Raw genomic sequence first — 17,471 nt, forward strand, 5'->3', positions numbered from 1 at the left:
AAAACCTACAAGATACAGCAAAAGCAATGCTAAGAGAGAAGTGTTTATAGCAATGAATGCCTAAATCAAACAATTAGAAATATTTCAAATGAAGAGCCTGGTTATGTACTTCAAGGAACTGGAAAAGCAATAAGGGACCAAAGCCAAAATTGGTAGAATGAAAGAACTAATAAAGATTATCATGCAACTAAATGAAATAGAAACTATAAACACAATACAAAGAATCAACAAAAGGAAAAGTTGGTTTTTTCAGTAGATAAACAGCTAAAAGACCAACCAAGAAAAAAGAAGCCCCTAATAAAATCAGAAATGAAAAAGGAGACATAACAACTGAAACCAACAAAATACAAAGGATCATCAGAGACTTGTGAAGAACTATACACAAATACACTGGAAAACCTAAAGAAAATATATAAATCTCTAGCCACATACAACCTACCAACATTGAACATAGAAGAAATAGAAAACATGAACAGAGCAATAAATAGTAATTACGGTGAATCTAGTAATAAAGTCTTCTTTCAAAGAAAAATGCAGGACCGAATGGCTTTACTGCCAAATTCTATCAAATTTATAAAGGAGAATTAATGTCAGTTCTTCTGAAACTATTTTAAAAAATGAAGGAAGAGAGAATTCTTTCTTACTGATTCTATTGGACCCAAATTATTCCAGTATTAAAACCAGACAAGGGCACAACAAAATAAGAAAATGGCAGGCCAGTGTCCTTGAACATGGACACAAAAATCCTTAATACAAGCAAAGTGAATCCAACAATGCATCAAAAAGATAATCCAGCAATATAATGTGGGATTTGTCCCAGGGATGGAAGGATGTTTTGGCATATGCAAATCAATCATCATGGTGCATCATATCAACAGAATAAAGGACAAAAAATATCACATCTTCAAAAGACACAGATAAGGTGTTTGATAAAATTCAACACTCTTTGCAAATTAGGTATAGAAGGGACATACTTCAATATAATGAAGGACATACGCAACAAACCCACAGCTATCATAGTGATTGGGAAAAGCTGAAAGACTTTTTTTTAAGAACTGGTTCAAGACAAGGATGCCCACTTTTACCTACCACCCCTATTCCACATAGTACTGAAAGTTGGAGCAATCAGAACATAGAAATAAAAGGTGGCCAAGCTCAATGGCTCACACCTGTAATCCCAGCACTTTGGGAGGCCAAGATAGGTGGATCACGAGCTCAGTAGTAGAAGACCAGCCTGGGCAATGTGGGGAGACCTCTTTCTCCATAAGAAATATAGAAATTAGCCAGTTGTGGTAGTGTGTGCCTATAGTTCTAGGCAGATATTCAGGAAGCTGAGGCAGGAGGATCAATTGAACCCAGGAGGTCCAGGCTGCAGTGAGCCACAGTCATGCAGCTGCCCTCAAGACCCTGTCTCTAAGAAAAAAAAATAAAAGAAGAAAGAAACAAAAGACATCCATATTGTAAAAGGAATGTCAGTTGTCTCCCTTTTCAGGTGATGTGACCATATGTAGGAAAAAAAAAGTTCACCAAAAACTCATAAAACTGATAAATTCAGTAAAGTTGGAGGATACAAAGTTTGTGTACAAAAATGTCATTTCTGTACATCAATAACAAACTAGATAATACAGAAATCAAGAAAGGAATTCTATTTACAGTAGTCACATAAAAATAAAATACATAAGAATAATAAATTTAACCAAGGTATATTCTCAAACATGATGAAAGAAATTGAAGAAGTCACACAAAAATGGAAAAAGGTATGTCATTATGTATAAAGTATATGTAGATACTAGTCTATTTTATTACTATCAAAATATACAAAAATCCATTGTAAAAAGTTAAAAATTATTAACACACACAAATACTTGGCAGTATTCACAGTTGGAAGAAATGTGAACCACATTAAGTCATAACTGCATAAAATTAACAGTAGTACATACTGTATTAATTTCATAGCTACCTGTTGCTATTGTGATCTCAAGGGTTGTGAGTATCTGCTTAAAATATCATGCGACATACTCTTACGCGTAGTTTGTCCCTCCATTAGGTTGATTATTGCAGTAAAAGTGATCTCTTGTAGTTCTCACATAGTTTTCATTGTGTTTAGTGCAATATCATGAATCTTTAATACTACACTATGTGACCTGTACAAAGTGCCATTAGTGCTGCTGGAAATGCTCCCAAGAAGCAGAGAAAAGGCTTGACGTTACAAAAAATAGTTGTATTGTTTGATAGGTAGCATAGATAGAGGTCTTCAGCTGCAGGTGATGATGCCATTTCACAGAGAATGACTTAACATACCATTGTGAAATACAGAAAAGAACAGAAAAGGCTATTCTGAAGCCATTGCTATGACTATACCAGCAGGCACAAAAGCTTATACTTTTTGCTAAATACCTTTTGCAGCTTCTATGTGGGTGCAGGATTTCTATAAGGAAGGTATACCTATAGTATCCAATGTGATGTGAGGAGTAGCAAGTTGTTATATGACAGCTTAAAAGGAAAGCAATGGATCTAGAGCTAGAGAATTTAATGGCAGCAAAGGTTGGTTTGAAAAGTTTAGAAAGAGATTTGGCTTTAAAAATGACAGAATAACAAGAGAAGCAGCTTTTGACAATCAAAAAGTAGCAGTCAAGTCAGATGCCCAGATTTCATTAAGAAAATCATTGAGGAAAAGTTTTATTTTTCTGAACAGGTTTTTAATTTTGATGAGGCATTTAGCTACTAACCCCTGGCCTAGAAGGAAATTATACATACCATCTGCCAGTTTTTCATTGCAAAACGGAGAGGATTGAATAGTGGAAACTCTTTCTGAATTGGTTGTATCAGTGCTTTGTCCCTGAAATTAGGAAGTACCTTGCTAGGGTAGGACTGCCTTTGAATGTTGTTTTTTTTTTTGATATTGGCTAATGTCCCTGGCCACCGAGAACCCCATGAATTCAGTACTGAAGGCTTCAGAGTGGTCTTCTTGACCCTACACATGCCTCTATTTCAGACTCTAGGGCAGGGGGTCGTAAGGACCCTTATGGCTTACTACACACAGTATGCTACTTAGAGCGTTTAATGCTATAGAATAGAATCCAGATAAAACATGAAAGTCTGGAAAGATCCCACCATTGAAGATGTTGTTGTTATTATAGGAAATGCCATGAAAATCTAAACAAAATATTTCTGTGGGAGAAAACTGTTGAGATGTTGTACATGATTTCACAGAATTTATGATAGAGCCAGTCAAGGAAATCATGAAAGAGATTGTGGATATGGAAAACAAACAAACAAAAAAAAAGTTGGGGTTGAAAGGGTTTCCAGATAGAGACGTTGGAGAAATTCAAGAGCAAATTGATACCACACCAGAGTAATTAATAGGAGATTACTTGATGAAGATGAGTGTTTCCATGTTGTTCAAGGGGCAGCTGTGATAACAATATCAAACTATAGGTTGAATACCCTTTATCCAAAATACTTGGGACCAGAAGTTTTTCAGATTCTGGAATATTTGCATTATACTTACTGTTTGATCATGCCAAATCCAAAATTCTGAAATTCAAAATGCTCCAGTGAGTATTTCCATTGAGTGTCACATTGAAACTGAAAATGTTTCAGACTTTTGAGCATATAAAATTTTGCTTTCAAATGCTTAACTGATACAGAAAGTGGAAAAGGCAGGAATACCTCCAATTTCATTGTAATAGCATCAGCATCATTCATAATACTAAAACTAGACTGAAAATACTACAAAACAAAAACTACAGAGCAGAACTCCTCTTGAACATTGATGTAAAAATTCTAAACAAAAATTTAGCAAATTATATTCAACAGTATATATAAAGTATAAATGTATTATGACTAGGTGGTGTTTATTCCAGGAATGTAAGGTTAATTTAACATTCAAAAATTAACATGTTATTACCATATTAGCAAGCTTTAAAAGTTAAAACTATATGATCTCAATAGATGGAGAAAAAATATTTGCCGAAGTCCAACATCAATTCTTGATTTTTAAACTTTCCTCAAACTATTAGGGGCACCTATGAAAAACTGAGAGCTACCATTATATTTAATGGTGAATGACTAAATTCTTTTTTCTAACATTAGGAACAAGAGAAGAATGTGTCCTCTTTATCCCTTCTTTTTCTCTGTTGTTCTTTAGATTCTAGCTAGCACAGTAAGTAAAAAGGAAAAGAAGTAAAAGGTATCCATTGTGGAAATGTAGAAGTAGACTGTCTTTTTTACAGACAACATTATTTTCTGTAGAAATTTCGTGTAGAAAATATGTTGGAGTCTATGAAAAAGACCAAACGTAGATTTAACAAGGTTCCATGATACAAGATCAATATAAAAGAATTAGTTCGGCCAGGCCCAATGGCTCACTCCTATAATCCCAGCACTTCGGGAGGCTGAGGCTGAGGCTGATGGATCACAAAGTCAAGAAATAGAAACCATCCTGGCCAACATGGTGAAACCCCGTCTCTACTAAAAAAAAAAAATACAAAAATTAGTTGGGTGTGGTGGCCCACACCTGTAGTTTCAGCTACTCAGAAGGCCGAGGCAGGAAAATCACTTGAACCTGGGAGGTGGAGGTTGCAGTGAGCTAAGATTGCACTGCACTCCAGCCTGGAGACAGAGCAAGACTCCATCTCAAGAAAAAGCATCTTATTTTTATATACAAGTAATGAATAAGAGTTGAATTTGTTTTAAAAAAAAAAATGCATTTTCATCAAGCAGATGGTGCACACCTGTAGTCCCAGCTACTTGTGAGACTGAGTTAGGAAGATTATATGAAACCAGGAGTTTGAGTCCAGCCTAGGCAATGTAACAAGACCCCATCTCTAAGAAAATTAAATTTGAAGAAATCTCATTTTCTATAGCATCAACAAATAGGAAATTCTTAATAAATCTGACAAAATATATAATACACCCTATATAATGAAAACTATAAACTATTGCTGAGAGAAATTAATCAAGAACTAATTAAGTGGAGAGAGACATAAACAGAGTTGAGTGGAAGACTTAATGTTGTTAAGATACCAGTTCTCCCCAAATGGATATATACATTCAGCACAATGTCATTGTAAATCCCCAATGTCTTTTATCATAGAAATGGACAAGCTGATCCTAAAGTTCATTTGGGAATGCAAAATATCAAGAAAAACTACAAGGGTATTAGAATAGAAAGGTAATGTGGGATGGTTAACACCACCTTATTACGACTTTTTTATAAAGCCTCAGAAATCAGGACAGTTTGTATTTGCTTAATGGTAAACAAATAGATGCATGGTACAATAGCATCCACACATAGACCCACACATTTATGGACGACTGAATTTTGACAGATTTAGAAAGGTAATTCTGTGGAGAATGGACAACCTTTTCAAAAATAATTCCAGACCAATTGTTTGCCCATATGCAAAACAAAACAAAACAAAACAACTTTATACCTGACAGTATATACAAATGAGTCAGAACCCTAAATACAAAGTATAAAACTATAAAACTTATAGAAGAGAAAATGGGGGAAGTCTTTGTAACCTTGAAATGGGCAAAGATTCCTTAATATGATACTAGAGCACATTCTACCAATGAAAAACTGATTAATTGACTTCACCAAAATTATAAACTCCCACGAAGTGAGGGAAAATACAAGCAAAAGGATTTTTATCTAGAATATGTAGTGCACTCTCAAAAGTCAGTAAAAGAAAACAACTCAGAAATACAGGCAAAAGGCATGAACGGAAACTTCACCAGAGGCAGTGTACATATGGCCGATAAGTACATGAAAAGATGGTCAACATCATTACAATAGGGAAATGCAAATTAAAACTGTAAGGAGGCTGGGTGCCATGGCTCACACCTATAATCTCAGCATTTTGGGAAGCCAAAGCAAGAGGATCGCTTGAGCCCAGTAGTTTGAGACCAGCCTGGGCAACGTAGTGAGACCTCGTCTCTACAAAAATAAAAAAATTTGCTGGATGTGGTTGTATACCCCTGTAGTTCCTGCTCTTCAAGAGGCTCAAGCGGGAAAATCACTTGAATGAGCCCCAGAGATTGAGGTTGCAGTGAGCTGTGTTTGCACCCCTGTAATTGAATCTGGGCAACAGAGCAACCTTGTCTCCAAAAAACCCACAAAAACTTGGTATACCAAGTGTTGGTGAGAATATGGAGGAACTATAATTTACATGTACTACTGGTGGAAATGTAAAATACTATGCTTAGTTTGGAAAACACTTTGGCAGTCTCTTAAATAAAAGTCAGACACCTATCAGGTGAGCCCATCTTTCTACTTGTAGTATTTATCTCAGGAAAAAAGCATATGTCCATGCAAAGAATTATACAGTCTTCATGCAACTAAAGAATGTTATCAGCTTTTCTGTACAGCCAAAAACTGGACCACAATGCAAATGTCTCATCAACATGAGAGAGGATATTGTGGGCCATCTCTTCAGTGGGATACTAGATAACATTAGAAAGGAGTTAACTGTTGAAACATGCACCAATCTCAAGGTAGTTACGCTGTGTGAAAGAAACCATACACACAGTAGTACATAACTGTATCTATTCCATTTATTTAAGACTCCTGAAATTACAAACTGTTGTAGCAAAAAGTAGGTCATGGAGGGATGGAGTGGTGGGAGGAAGGAATTGGGAAGGGTCACAAAGAAATTTGGGGATGTGATAGATAACACTGTCTTAATTGTCGTTGGGTTTTCATGGGTCATGAAAACAAAAATGTAGACTCCATATGCAACTTCAGGCTGTAACTTTAAATATATGTCAAGGTATACATTTTAAATACGTGCAGTCTATTTTAAGTCAATTATATCTCCATAAGGCTGTTTAAAATACAGCATGATAGCGGGGACTCACAAATTAAAAGAGACTTAAAAGACAGAGCAGCCAAACGCAGTGTATGGATTTTGTATCTTGATTCAAACAAGCCAGCTACTGAAAGACATTCTGTAGACCAGGGAAATTGTAGTATAGGGTGAGTATTGGATAATGTTGATTAATCATTGTTACTTTCGTTAAGAAAGACAATAGCATCTTAACAAAAGCCCATCTCTATTAGAGTTGACAGAGTGTTGCCCTGTTGCCTAGGCTGGAGTGCAGTGGTGTGATCTTGGCTCACTACAACTGCTGCATCCGGGTTCAAGTGATTCTTCTGCTTTAGCCTCCAGAATAGCTGGGATTACAGGTGCGCACCACCACACCCTGGTGATTTTTGTATTTTTAGTAGAGATGGGGTTTCACCATATTGGCCAGGCTGGTTTCGAACTCCTGACCTTGTGATCCACCCACCTTGGCCTCCCAAAGTGCTGGGATTACATGTGTGAGCTACCATGCCATCTGGAAGGCTTTATTAAATTATTCTCTGTTCTTTTATATATTTAAAACTTTCCCCTAAATTTTTTTTAAATATTTTCTATGGGTCTTTAACATTCTTAAGGTCTCTGTTGTTTTGGTCCCCACCTTGCTCTGTCAGGAGTAGCATCTGCCTTTTCCCACAGTGTAGGGCCTGGTTGTGTCTAGAGTGACCTTCTCCCCAGTGTGCCTGGGACAGTCTCAGTTTGTGCCCCTTGTCCCAGTGTGAATGTTCCTAGGGCCCTCTGATTCACAAAGCTTTCTAATTTGAACAGGAAAGCAGATGCCCACCTTAATTTTCTTCACATACCTGTGCTTTATACCTACTTGTCTTTATTAGATTATTTCTTTGCCTGGAACCCCCTCCTAACCCTACACCTTTCCTATTCCAGTTTCGCAGACCTTGACTTCTCAAGACCTTCGCTGATGTTCCTCCCCATCTCACCCCACCCCTCCTAGTCACCTCCTCTGCGCTGCCACCCTGCCTGGGGCGTGCTCAAGGGTATACCATTATCGGAACTGTTCCCAGTTCAGTGAGCTTTTCAAGGGTAGGGATCTACCACCTCTTCATCTTTGGGTTGTTGGTGCCAAGCAGTGGATATTGCCTAGCAATATCTGGAAGAATTGTATAAATCCAGCCTTGGAGATTCTCTTACCTCACCCTTAGAGAGAAGGAAAATAGCTCAACTCTGGAAGATAAAGGCATCTTCCTAGGATTACAGAGGATAGTATAACAGAGCCAGAAGTGGACCTGTGACACATTCCTTCTCTTCACACTTGATGATGTGATAAGCAATTTCGAGAAGCAATCATGGGTTCCCTGTACTAACTAAGACAGCATTTACACACGTAATGGTGATGACTTCTTGAGCAGAATCCAAAAGTCATTAGAGCAGCAGGAGTAGCTCTGGAGAGTACAAGAAGTAGGTTTTGATATGCTGTGATATTTCAGATGTTTATTCAACACAAAATGCAGTAATTATGACACCTGACTTTTTTATTGCTGGAGAATTAAAGACCTGTATTTCTAGGGAATTTGACTTAACAAGGTGCTCTAACACTTATTATTCAACCAGAATGCTGAATCTGCTGCAGCCACCAGTTTTTTTTTTTTTTAATTTTTAAAAATCATCCTCTTATATGTAGGACATGGAGAGAGAGGTAGGAAAACAGAGACTTTATACTTTTAATTGCTTAAAAATAACATGATTCAGAGATCTTACATTTAATATCTGTTTTTATTTGCAATTTTCATAGCGTCGTCTTGGAGATGCAGCCAAGAAAGCCATCAGTAAATTGACAACGAGAACAGTGAAAAAGGGTGACAAGGTACAGTACTGAAATAACTTTAGCACTGTAAAATCATCAGATAGTTACACCAGGACAGTGAAAATGGGTACAGTACCAAATAACGAAGTACAGTACCAAAGAAAGTACAGTACCAAAGAAAGTACAGTACCAAAATAACTTCAGCACTGCAGAATCATCAGATAGTTACACCAGGACAGTGAAAAGGTTGACAAGGAACAGTACTGAAATAACTTCAGCACTATAAAATCATCAGATAGTTTCACCAGGACAGTGAAAAGGTTGACAAGGTTCAGTACTGAAATAACTTCAGCACTATAAAATCATCAGATAGTTTCACCAGGACAGTGAAAAGGTTGACAAGGTTCAGTACTGAAATAACTTCAGCACTATAAAATCATCAGATAGTTTCACCAGGACAGTGAAAAGGTTGACAAGGTTCAGTACTGAAATAACTTCAGCACTATAAAATCATCAGATAGTTTCACCAGGACAGTGAAAAGGTTGACAAGGTACAGTACTGAAATAACTTAAGCACTGTAAAATCATCAGATAGTTTCACCAAGACAGTGAAAAGGTTGACAAGGTACAGTACTGAAATAACTTAAGCACTGTAAAATCATCAGATAGTTTCACCAAGACAGTGAAAAGGTTGACAAGGTACAGTACTGAAATAACTTAAGCACTGTAAAATCATCAGATAGTTTCACCAGGACAGTGAAAAGGTTGACAAGGTACAGTACTGAAATAACTTAAGCACTGTAAAATCATCAGATAGTTTCACCAAGACAGTGAAAAGGTTGACAAGGTACAGTACTGAAATAACTTCAGCACTATAAAATCATCAGATAGTTTCACCAGGACAGTGAAAAAAGGTGACAAGGTTCAGTACTGAAATAACTTCAACACTGTAAAATCATCAGATAGTTTTGTTTTTCTTTGGTGGGAGAGGACACACCCTAATTGTTTGCATTTCGTTTGTTAGAGTTTCTTGAACTATACTACCTAATGCTTTATTTTAAACTACTTTCTTGCAGTAACTCTGCTATGTTTTCCTACAAGAGTTTTCTTCTGCTAAAACCTAGTATACGTTTTCAGAGAATTATAGTGTGACCGTTTGTGCGTTGAAAAGCCACAAGATGTATGTTTTTCTTCTTATACTTCCTGGGACTTTACTGTGTCTTTTTTGTTTTGTTTTTTTACTAGTTACACGGAGAATTGAAGACCTGCATTTCTAGGGAGTTTCACCTAACAAGGTGCTCTCTCTACAATCGGTTGAGCAATTTGGCAGAAGAGCAAAGTGTGTTAGGGTTATCCCTGGTGACTTGGAGGACCAAGGGAGAGAGGCTATGTCAAGATGCTGTGGCGGAGACCTCTAACGACATCCTCCGCTCAGAGCTCTAGTTATGGTAGAGCCCTGCTTCCTCCCTAGAAGGACACAGTTGTACCTTAGTGCTGCCCCTACATTCAGGGTACTCAGGTTATCTAGAATGGGAAAATGGCGTCTCAAAAGTCATAAAACTCAAACTGTCTCCTGCCCCACACCCAGTTCTAATATTTAAGCACTGAGTTGTGTCTGGAAGGACAATTTCAGATGATTCTCTGTCTTCCTGAGTTTTACCAGTTTCTTGGACTTTATCCATTTTATTCCCATTGCCGTGATACCACCATATATAGTTGCCGTTGAAACAGCTTCAGAAGGTGAAGACACTTTATTGTACACCAAGGAAAGAGAAAAGGGGGGAATCACTTAAGAAAATATAAGCAGCATCAAAACAGCTTGTACTTCAGTGGCAGAGAAGTGGTAACCAATGTAACAGTGTAAATGCTTTCTTTGCCTGGTAACCTCAGCTGCCACATAAGTTTGAAATTCCCTGGACCAGGTTTAACCTACCCATCTTACTTTGTATCCCAGGCCAGCACAATTATTTCCTTTAATTATTAAAAGCAATTCATCTTAGTTTGTACCTCCTAGACCTGCCAAGAGTTATCCACTGAATTTCAGTCCAAGTGACAATGACACGGCAAATAGTCTGTTTTCCTGGCTTAGGTTCTTGGCATGTTTTATTTTATGACGACTTAGGCAAAACCCCTTCTTAGTCCTAGGAGGAAGGAAATCAATTAATCTGGTGTCTAAATACCTAGCTGACTCTTTCTCACTCTTAATAAAGACCCAGTATTGAATTGAGCCAATGACTCTTCTCCATCCCAAATCTGTGACCAGATTCACAGACCACCTTCTTGTGACCAAGTCACAGCAGTCTGCTGGGAATTGACTCGCCATCTTTCCTGCCTGTACTTAGGTGTGTGTTAAAGTGAGCATCCTGGTGAGCTTCCAGACTGTGTCAAACATAGCAGTGAAACCTCTTCAGACTAATAAATAATACAGGGGGACTGAGGGATGGGGAGATCATGATGGTCCAAGCTGATTCTAACCTTGATAAAATTAGAATTCCGACTTAATTTTTGTAAGATATAACAAAATATAGATTATTATAATTTCAAAAACAAAATAGATTGGCTTAGACATAATTTGGGCCAATAGAGTTAGGCAAACAAAAACATATTAAATTAATTGTAATCATTTTCACTTTATAATACCTGCCGACCATAGTAGCCACAGAAAGATTCGAAGCTGAATTGCATCCCCACCGTATATATACTTGCATCATGTGACTTTTGCTTCTGTACTTTTCATTTTAGGAAACTGATCCAGACTTTGATCATTGTGCAGTCTGCATAGAGAGCTATAAGCAGAATGATGTCGTCCGAATTCTCCCCTGCAAGTATGTTAACTTCATTTGTTGGAAAAGAATGATAATGTGCTTTGTGTGCCCCCCTTTCAAAGTGGGCATCTCTCTTGCTTTTGAGCGCCACCCACCCCATGACTTTCTGGAGGCCACACCCACTGTGCATTGCCAGCCATGGAGCTGAGGCCAGTGGGGAGTGGTGCTACTCAGCAGGTGCAGGCTGCATAGCCTTTTTAGGTGTAGCCAATATGCCCTGTGGCATGTGGCCTCCAGACTCCCCAGACACAGCCTAGGAGTGTTGAGGTCGAGAATTCTTGTTCTGTGGTTTCATTTATTTTATGTTTGTTAATATTTTTTTTTTTTGAGATGGAGTCTCACTCTGTTGCCCAGACTGGAGTGTAGTGGCACGATATCAGCTCACTGCAACCTCCGCCTCCCAGGCTCAAGCAATTCTTCTGCCACAGTCTCCCGATGAGTAGCTGGGGTTACAGGTGGCCACCACCATGCCCAGCTAATTTTTGTATTTTTAATAGAGACAGGGTTTCACCATGGTGGCCAGGCTGGTCTCAAACTCCTGACCTCAGGTGATCCTCCCGCCTCAGCCTCCCAAAATGCTGGGATTACAGGCTTGAGTCACTGCACCCGGCCCATTTTCTTTAAAGATGGGGTTCTCACTGTGTTGCCCACAGCTGGACATGAATTCCTGGGTTCAAGCAGTCCTCTTGCCTTGTCCTCCCAAAGTGCTAGGATTGCAGACATGAGCCACTATGCTCAGCATTGTTTTGTGATTTCTGTGGGTTTCAAAAACAGCTCCTTGTTCTTCTCCATCTTAAATTAGACTACATCACTAGGTCCTCCAGTGAGACTTCATCAAGCTCACCTGGCTCTGGGTACAACAGCTCCAGGGACTTGGATTAAATCTTTTTCTAAACCCAGATTATGCAGAGTCAAAAGGACTGATACCTACTTCGTGCCTGCTGTGGTTCGAGTGCTCTTCTCTGAGCAGACTATACTCACTGTCTCCTATAATTCTCCCAGCAGTCCTAAGGTGTTTTTCCCCATTGTAGAGTGAAAAATGGTGAACCAGTGGCAGGTTCCAGGGTCGCACAATTCAGAAATGGCAGAGCTGTGACAAGGACTGTCTTTAATGTGGTGCTCCCCACATAGGACCCAAGCCTCCCTCCATGAGGAGAGAATTTGCCTGTGCCTGGGTACCCTGGAAATGGCTGTTGGTTTCTACCATGGCTCCTCTAAAGTTAGGGAGTATGAAACTTTAAGATACACTGTTCTGAATGTCAACTGGATAAATAGGAAATCACCTTCCAGGAAGGCTAAAACCAAAGAGTTTTCCTCTTCCTCCTCCCTTCTGTTTAAAAGATATCCACACAACTTCAGCCTTATAATATGGAGCATGTGAATTAATCAAATAATTGTGAGTTGTTATCTTCATGAGGCTACTGGTCTTATTTTACTTACAAAGTAACCTATTTTGAGTCTAGGAGGATAGGCTTTGTGTTTGTTTGTTTTAAATCAAACTGAAGAATTACATATACTGAGACAGAAATCCAAGAATCTGGAATTTAAGTCATTCTAGTTTACATGTAAAGGAAAATCTATAAAACTAAATGTAAGCTGTCCTGTAGAAAATTAAACTATGTAACAGCCAGTCTTCCTTCACATATAGTCATTTATGATCTAAACGTGAGGCTAAAGGAAATGTACATGCAAGTGCAAATCAGGAGAAGAGCCAGCGGGACAGAGGGGAGGCATAACCACACTCACCTGCTTCCACACTGGAATGACCAGGAGAAGCCAAGTCTCTCCAAATTCCATCTTGCTGTTTCAGCCCAGGATCCTCCAGAACCTAAAAATAAGGGCTTCTAAAACCATTCATGGGTATTACTAAAAAGAGGTGAGGGGGGGCCTTCCTTAAGGGAGGCTTGGCCTAAAGTAGGTTATTCTGGGAGCTTACTCCTATTATCTTCATCCTTTCAGTGTTGACTTTTCCACAGTTTAATTCGGAGTTATCTTTTTCCTTTTGTATAATTTTTATTTTTTTTAGAGTTGGGGTCTCACTGTGTTGTCCAGGCTTCTCTGAACTCCTGGCCTCAAGTAATCCTCCCACCCTAACCTTGTAAAATTCTGGGATCACAGGCTTGAGCTCCACGTCTGGCCTTCTTTTTAAAATTTAGTTCAGTGCTTTCCAAACCTGACTGCATCAGAGTCAGTGGGGGAGCTTTCAGAAACATCCCAAGTGGAGTCCAGGCATATGCACTTTAATAAGTTCCTGCCTGATTCTGGTGTGCAAGAGTCCAGGCCATGGTTGATCTGAACCATTTCTACTGCTGCACCTGCCACCATAGAAATGGTTTGTGTTTCTGGTCTGCTTGTGAATATTAGAATTTTGGCCACACTTCACAGAATTTCGTTGCACCCTCTATGATACTGTTACTTGGTTGTCTTTCAGTACTAGGTCATTGTGTTACTAGCCGTGCTCACTCCCCTGCTGAGTGTAGAGTTTTCCCTGTTGCTGTGGAACTGAGCAGCTGTTTGTTCCACCCCCATGTGTCACCAAGCTGTGGCTTTCCCTAGACTGCACTGCATAGCCTGCTCAGCACAGTGCCCCATCTCACGACCACGTAGCAACAGTGCAATTATCAGGTGTAGTAAAAATTAACTTTACACATCAAGCAGTACTTGTGACAGTCTTTAACCTAGAGCAGTGTTTCTCAGCCTTGGCACTGTTGACATTTGGAACCAGGTCACTGAGCATTGCAGTGTCCTTGGCCTCTATCTATTAGGTGTCAGTAGCACCCACGAACACACAGTGTGACAACCAAAACTGCCTCCAGATGAGAACCATCTGAGCTGAGGATGACTATGCATGGCTCTTCAAGCCTCTCCCCAGCAGATGCCACTCACACAGCTGTGCCTTCCCTCTCACCAAGCTGCCACTTACAGAATTCCTTCTGCCTTGGGATGCCTCCTTGCCCCTATTGTCATCGAACCCCAGTGTCAGTGTTACCTGTTAAGGCTTTGTGTACCTCCTGTTGCTAAGCAGTTCTGCTCCCTCACCATCTTCCCACGGGACTCTGAACAGGCTTGGCAGACAACCTTGCCGCCGGGTCTGCCACTGCCCAGAGCCCTGCTTCTGTCTGGCTGGCCCTCTGCATTCATCACAGCAGCACCTGCAAGTGTGTTCACTCTCCTTCAGCACCTTAACTCACACGCTTATTCTTCAGTCTCAGAGGACCACTTCACCATGACTTCCCAGAGGAAGCAATGAGTGGAATTCCCTCTGTGTGCTGACCTGAGCCTTCAGGCTGGAGAGGCCATCTGCTGTGGTCTGCGCTGCTCCTCGCTGCACCGCTGTGTGCTTGCTCTCTCCCTTCCTCAGGGCCTTGTTCTGTTGGTTGGCTGCTTCCTTCAGTGTTCTTTCCATCTTCACTCGCCGGCATCTCTTCATGCTCGCATTTCCCAGTCCAGTTTTTTTTTTTTTTTTTTGAGATGTAGTTTCGCTCTTGTTACCCAGGCTGGAGTGCAATGGCGCGATCTCAGCTCACCGCAACCTCCACCTCCTGGGTTCAGGCAATTCTCCTCCCTCAGCCTCCTGAGTAGCTGGAACTACAGGCATGCGCCACCATGCCCAGCTACTTTTTTATTTTTATTTTTAGTAGAGACAGGATTTCACCATGCTGACCAGGATGGTCTTTATCTCTTGACCTTGTGATCCACCCGCCTCGGCCTCCCAAAGTGTTGGGATTACAGGCATGAGCCACCTTACCCGGCTTTCCCAGTCGTTTTTAAAACTCTTTCAAAGCCATCACCCTCCAAGTACCGCCCCACAGCCTCTCCTGTCGTACCTGCCCACTGCCTCTTCCCTCCATGAGGGAGGGAGATGGTCCCGGATACCATCATGTCCATCTTTCCATAACGGTTCACAAGCTCAGCTAGGACTCTCTATCCAGAGCTGTCAAGCCTCTCATGGATTGCTGGCTTCTTGCCACATGACCTTTTCTTTTCCTCTTCTGTTGCACCATTTATTGTATTTACTGTGGACAGATGGCAGTTGGCATGGCAGCGGGGCTTCCTCCTTGGCTCAGTGATCACAGCTGATTCTCCTTTGGATGTTAGCCAGCAGGTCTTGGAAACTGAGGAACTGTCACCTCGCCTTATTTAGACCTTTTAGTTCAAGGTTAGCCATAGGAGTTTTTAGTAGTTAGAAGTATTTTTTCAGAAATGGAGTGTTGCAGCATGAATAAACGCATGTTTCGATGCCACTTTGGGAGCTAAAACAGGTGGCCAGCCACTGCAGGTGTCTGAGGCTCCACTGCAGCCGAAGGCCTGTAGAGACAGTGACTGCTGCCAGCCCCAGCTAGCAGAAGAGAGTTCTTGTCTCAGACCTTTAACAATCCTGCATCCTTTTATATTTGCCAGGTTCTTACACGGCACCAAGAGGCTGCAGAGCTGTGAGAGCAACTCACCTTCAATATAGAGGCCTCTCCCTCCCCCCAGCGCTGTTCTGCTCACTCTAGTTTATGGCATGTGTGGAACATAGGAAAGGGGAGGGCGCCGAATTTCAGTATTGCTGGGTTTGTTCCTTTCATGTTCTATTTGTTTCTCATTCTGTATCCCAAAGTATTTCTCATAGGAATAAAGGACTTTGTTGAAACTCGGTATGCTTGTGCTTTTCATGTTTCACTGTTCACACATCACCTGCTTTCCGTCCCAGTGCACCACCCACCTTGTGTGTGGTGGGGCCTGTTCTGCATTTATGTGTGTTTTTATCACGTGAGTGGGGAACTACTTTTCAGGGCCCCACTTTTCCCAGGTGCCTCTTTCTGAGGCCTTCTGGGTGTCCATGGAGCACCTTCCATAGTGAGAGCCCACAGTCATAGTGAGGGCAAGCATGGGTAGGTGTACGGGAGTGTGGCCAATCAGTGGGGCTGCTTTGCCCATGTGATGACCCTGCATGTGCTCAGCCTTGGCACTTCTCTTAGTGGTCCACACGCTGTGTTGCATTGACTGCTCCAAATGCCTCCCAAGATAAATAGGTGCTCCTGGCCCAGTCCTTAGCTGAGATTGCTACACTGTGGAAAAGTGGTTTGCCGAGCACCAGAGTGTTGTAGCAGAACTTAGCCTAGAAGGGAAGGAAAGGCCACAGGGAGTTTTGTGACAGTTGCACTGAGGAGACCAGCAGGAGGGTTAGAGAATGGGTGATGAGGGAAAAAAGGTACCATGTTCAGGGCAGCTGCCCACGGAGATCACAGAAGAGACAGGAAAGAGAGGAGGGCCGTGGGTGAAGAGAACAGCCACCAGCTTTGTGGAAGCGAGGGATGTGCTGTGGGAATTTGAGACTGAGGATCTCCGGGTGAGTTGCACAGACTAAAGGAACTTTTTTTAAAAAACCAAAAATATTACAGATTTTGAGTTAGCTAAGGAAGGGAAGTTTTCTAAATTTGTCACCAGAGAACCAGTTGGTCTTTTTTCTTCATAGTATCCCACAGCCTAGAGGAGAAATTGTAATTGTTTAGTAAAACAGAGGGTAGGCACTTCTTTTAATATCAATAATCATAGAAGGAAACAGTTACTCAAGAAGATATTTATAACTAATTTCAGGTTAAAGAAACAGAGAACACAAAACTTGTGCAGCTTTAAAAATGAAATATGAAGATTATACCATTTGGTTCTTTCTGTATAGTAAGAGAAAAGAAAGATGGGACAGTAAGAAAAGGGAAAAGCAAAAACTGGCCCCAGTGGGGAGCACCAGAGCCATACCTCCGTCCCTTCCAGGCAGCTGCTGTGGCTTTACCACATCTCCACCAACAGCTCAGCAAGCCTGGTCACCCCCATCCCCCGTCTTGGTACCTCCCACTCCTCTGGAGCCCTGATCAGAGGTCATGGCACTGTATCTCTTCCATTACCTGTCGGCCAGCCAAGTCCCATCATCCACCCTGCATAGGCCTGGCCTGCAGCACCTTCCCAGCCACCCCACACCCTAGCACTAACCTAGTGCACAGGTCTGTACCCCTCCTGAAAACGTATGCAAGATAC

The 17,471-nt window shown here is 40.9% G+C and overlaps 1 protein-coding gene across 3 annotated transcripts in view; it reads left to right on the forward strand.

The window, feature by feature from the left end:
* The window catches only part of RNF130 (ring finger protein 130), a 170,730-nt gene that overhangs the window by 88,852 nt on the left and 64,407 nt on the right, over window positions 1–17,471 (forward strand). For all 3 annotated transcript variants that reach the window (XM_035290734.3, XM_002744471.6, XM_035290735.3), the window contains exons 4-5: window positions 8,617–8,688; window positions 11,371–11,453. In XM_035290734.3, the coding sequence (XP_035146625.2) occupies window positions 8,617–8,688; window positions 11,371–11,453 (155 nt within the window). The remainder of the gene's footprint in view (window positions 1–8,616; window positions 8,689–11,370; window positions 11,454–17,471) is intronic.

This window comes from Callithrix jacchus, chromosome 2 (assembly GCF_049354715.1).
Source record: "Callithrix jacchus isolate 240 chromosome 2, calJac240_pri, whole genome shotgun sequence".
NCBI lineage: Eukaryota > Metazoa > Chordata > Mammalia > Primates > Cebidae > Callithrix > Callithrix jacchus.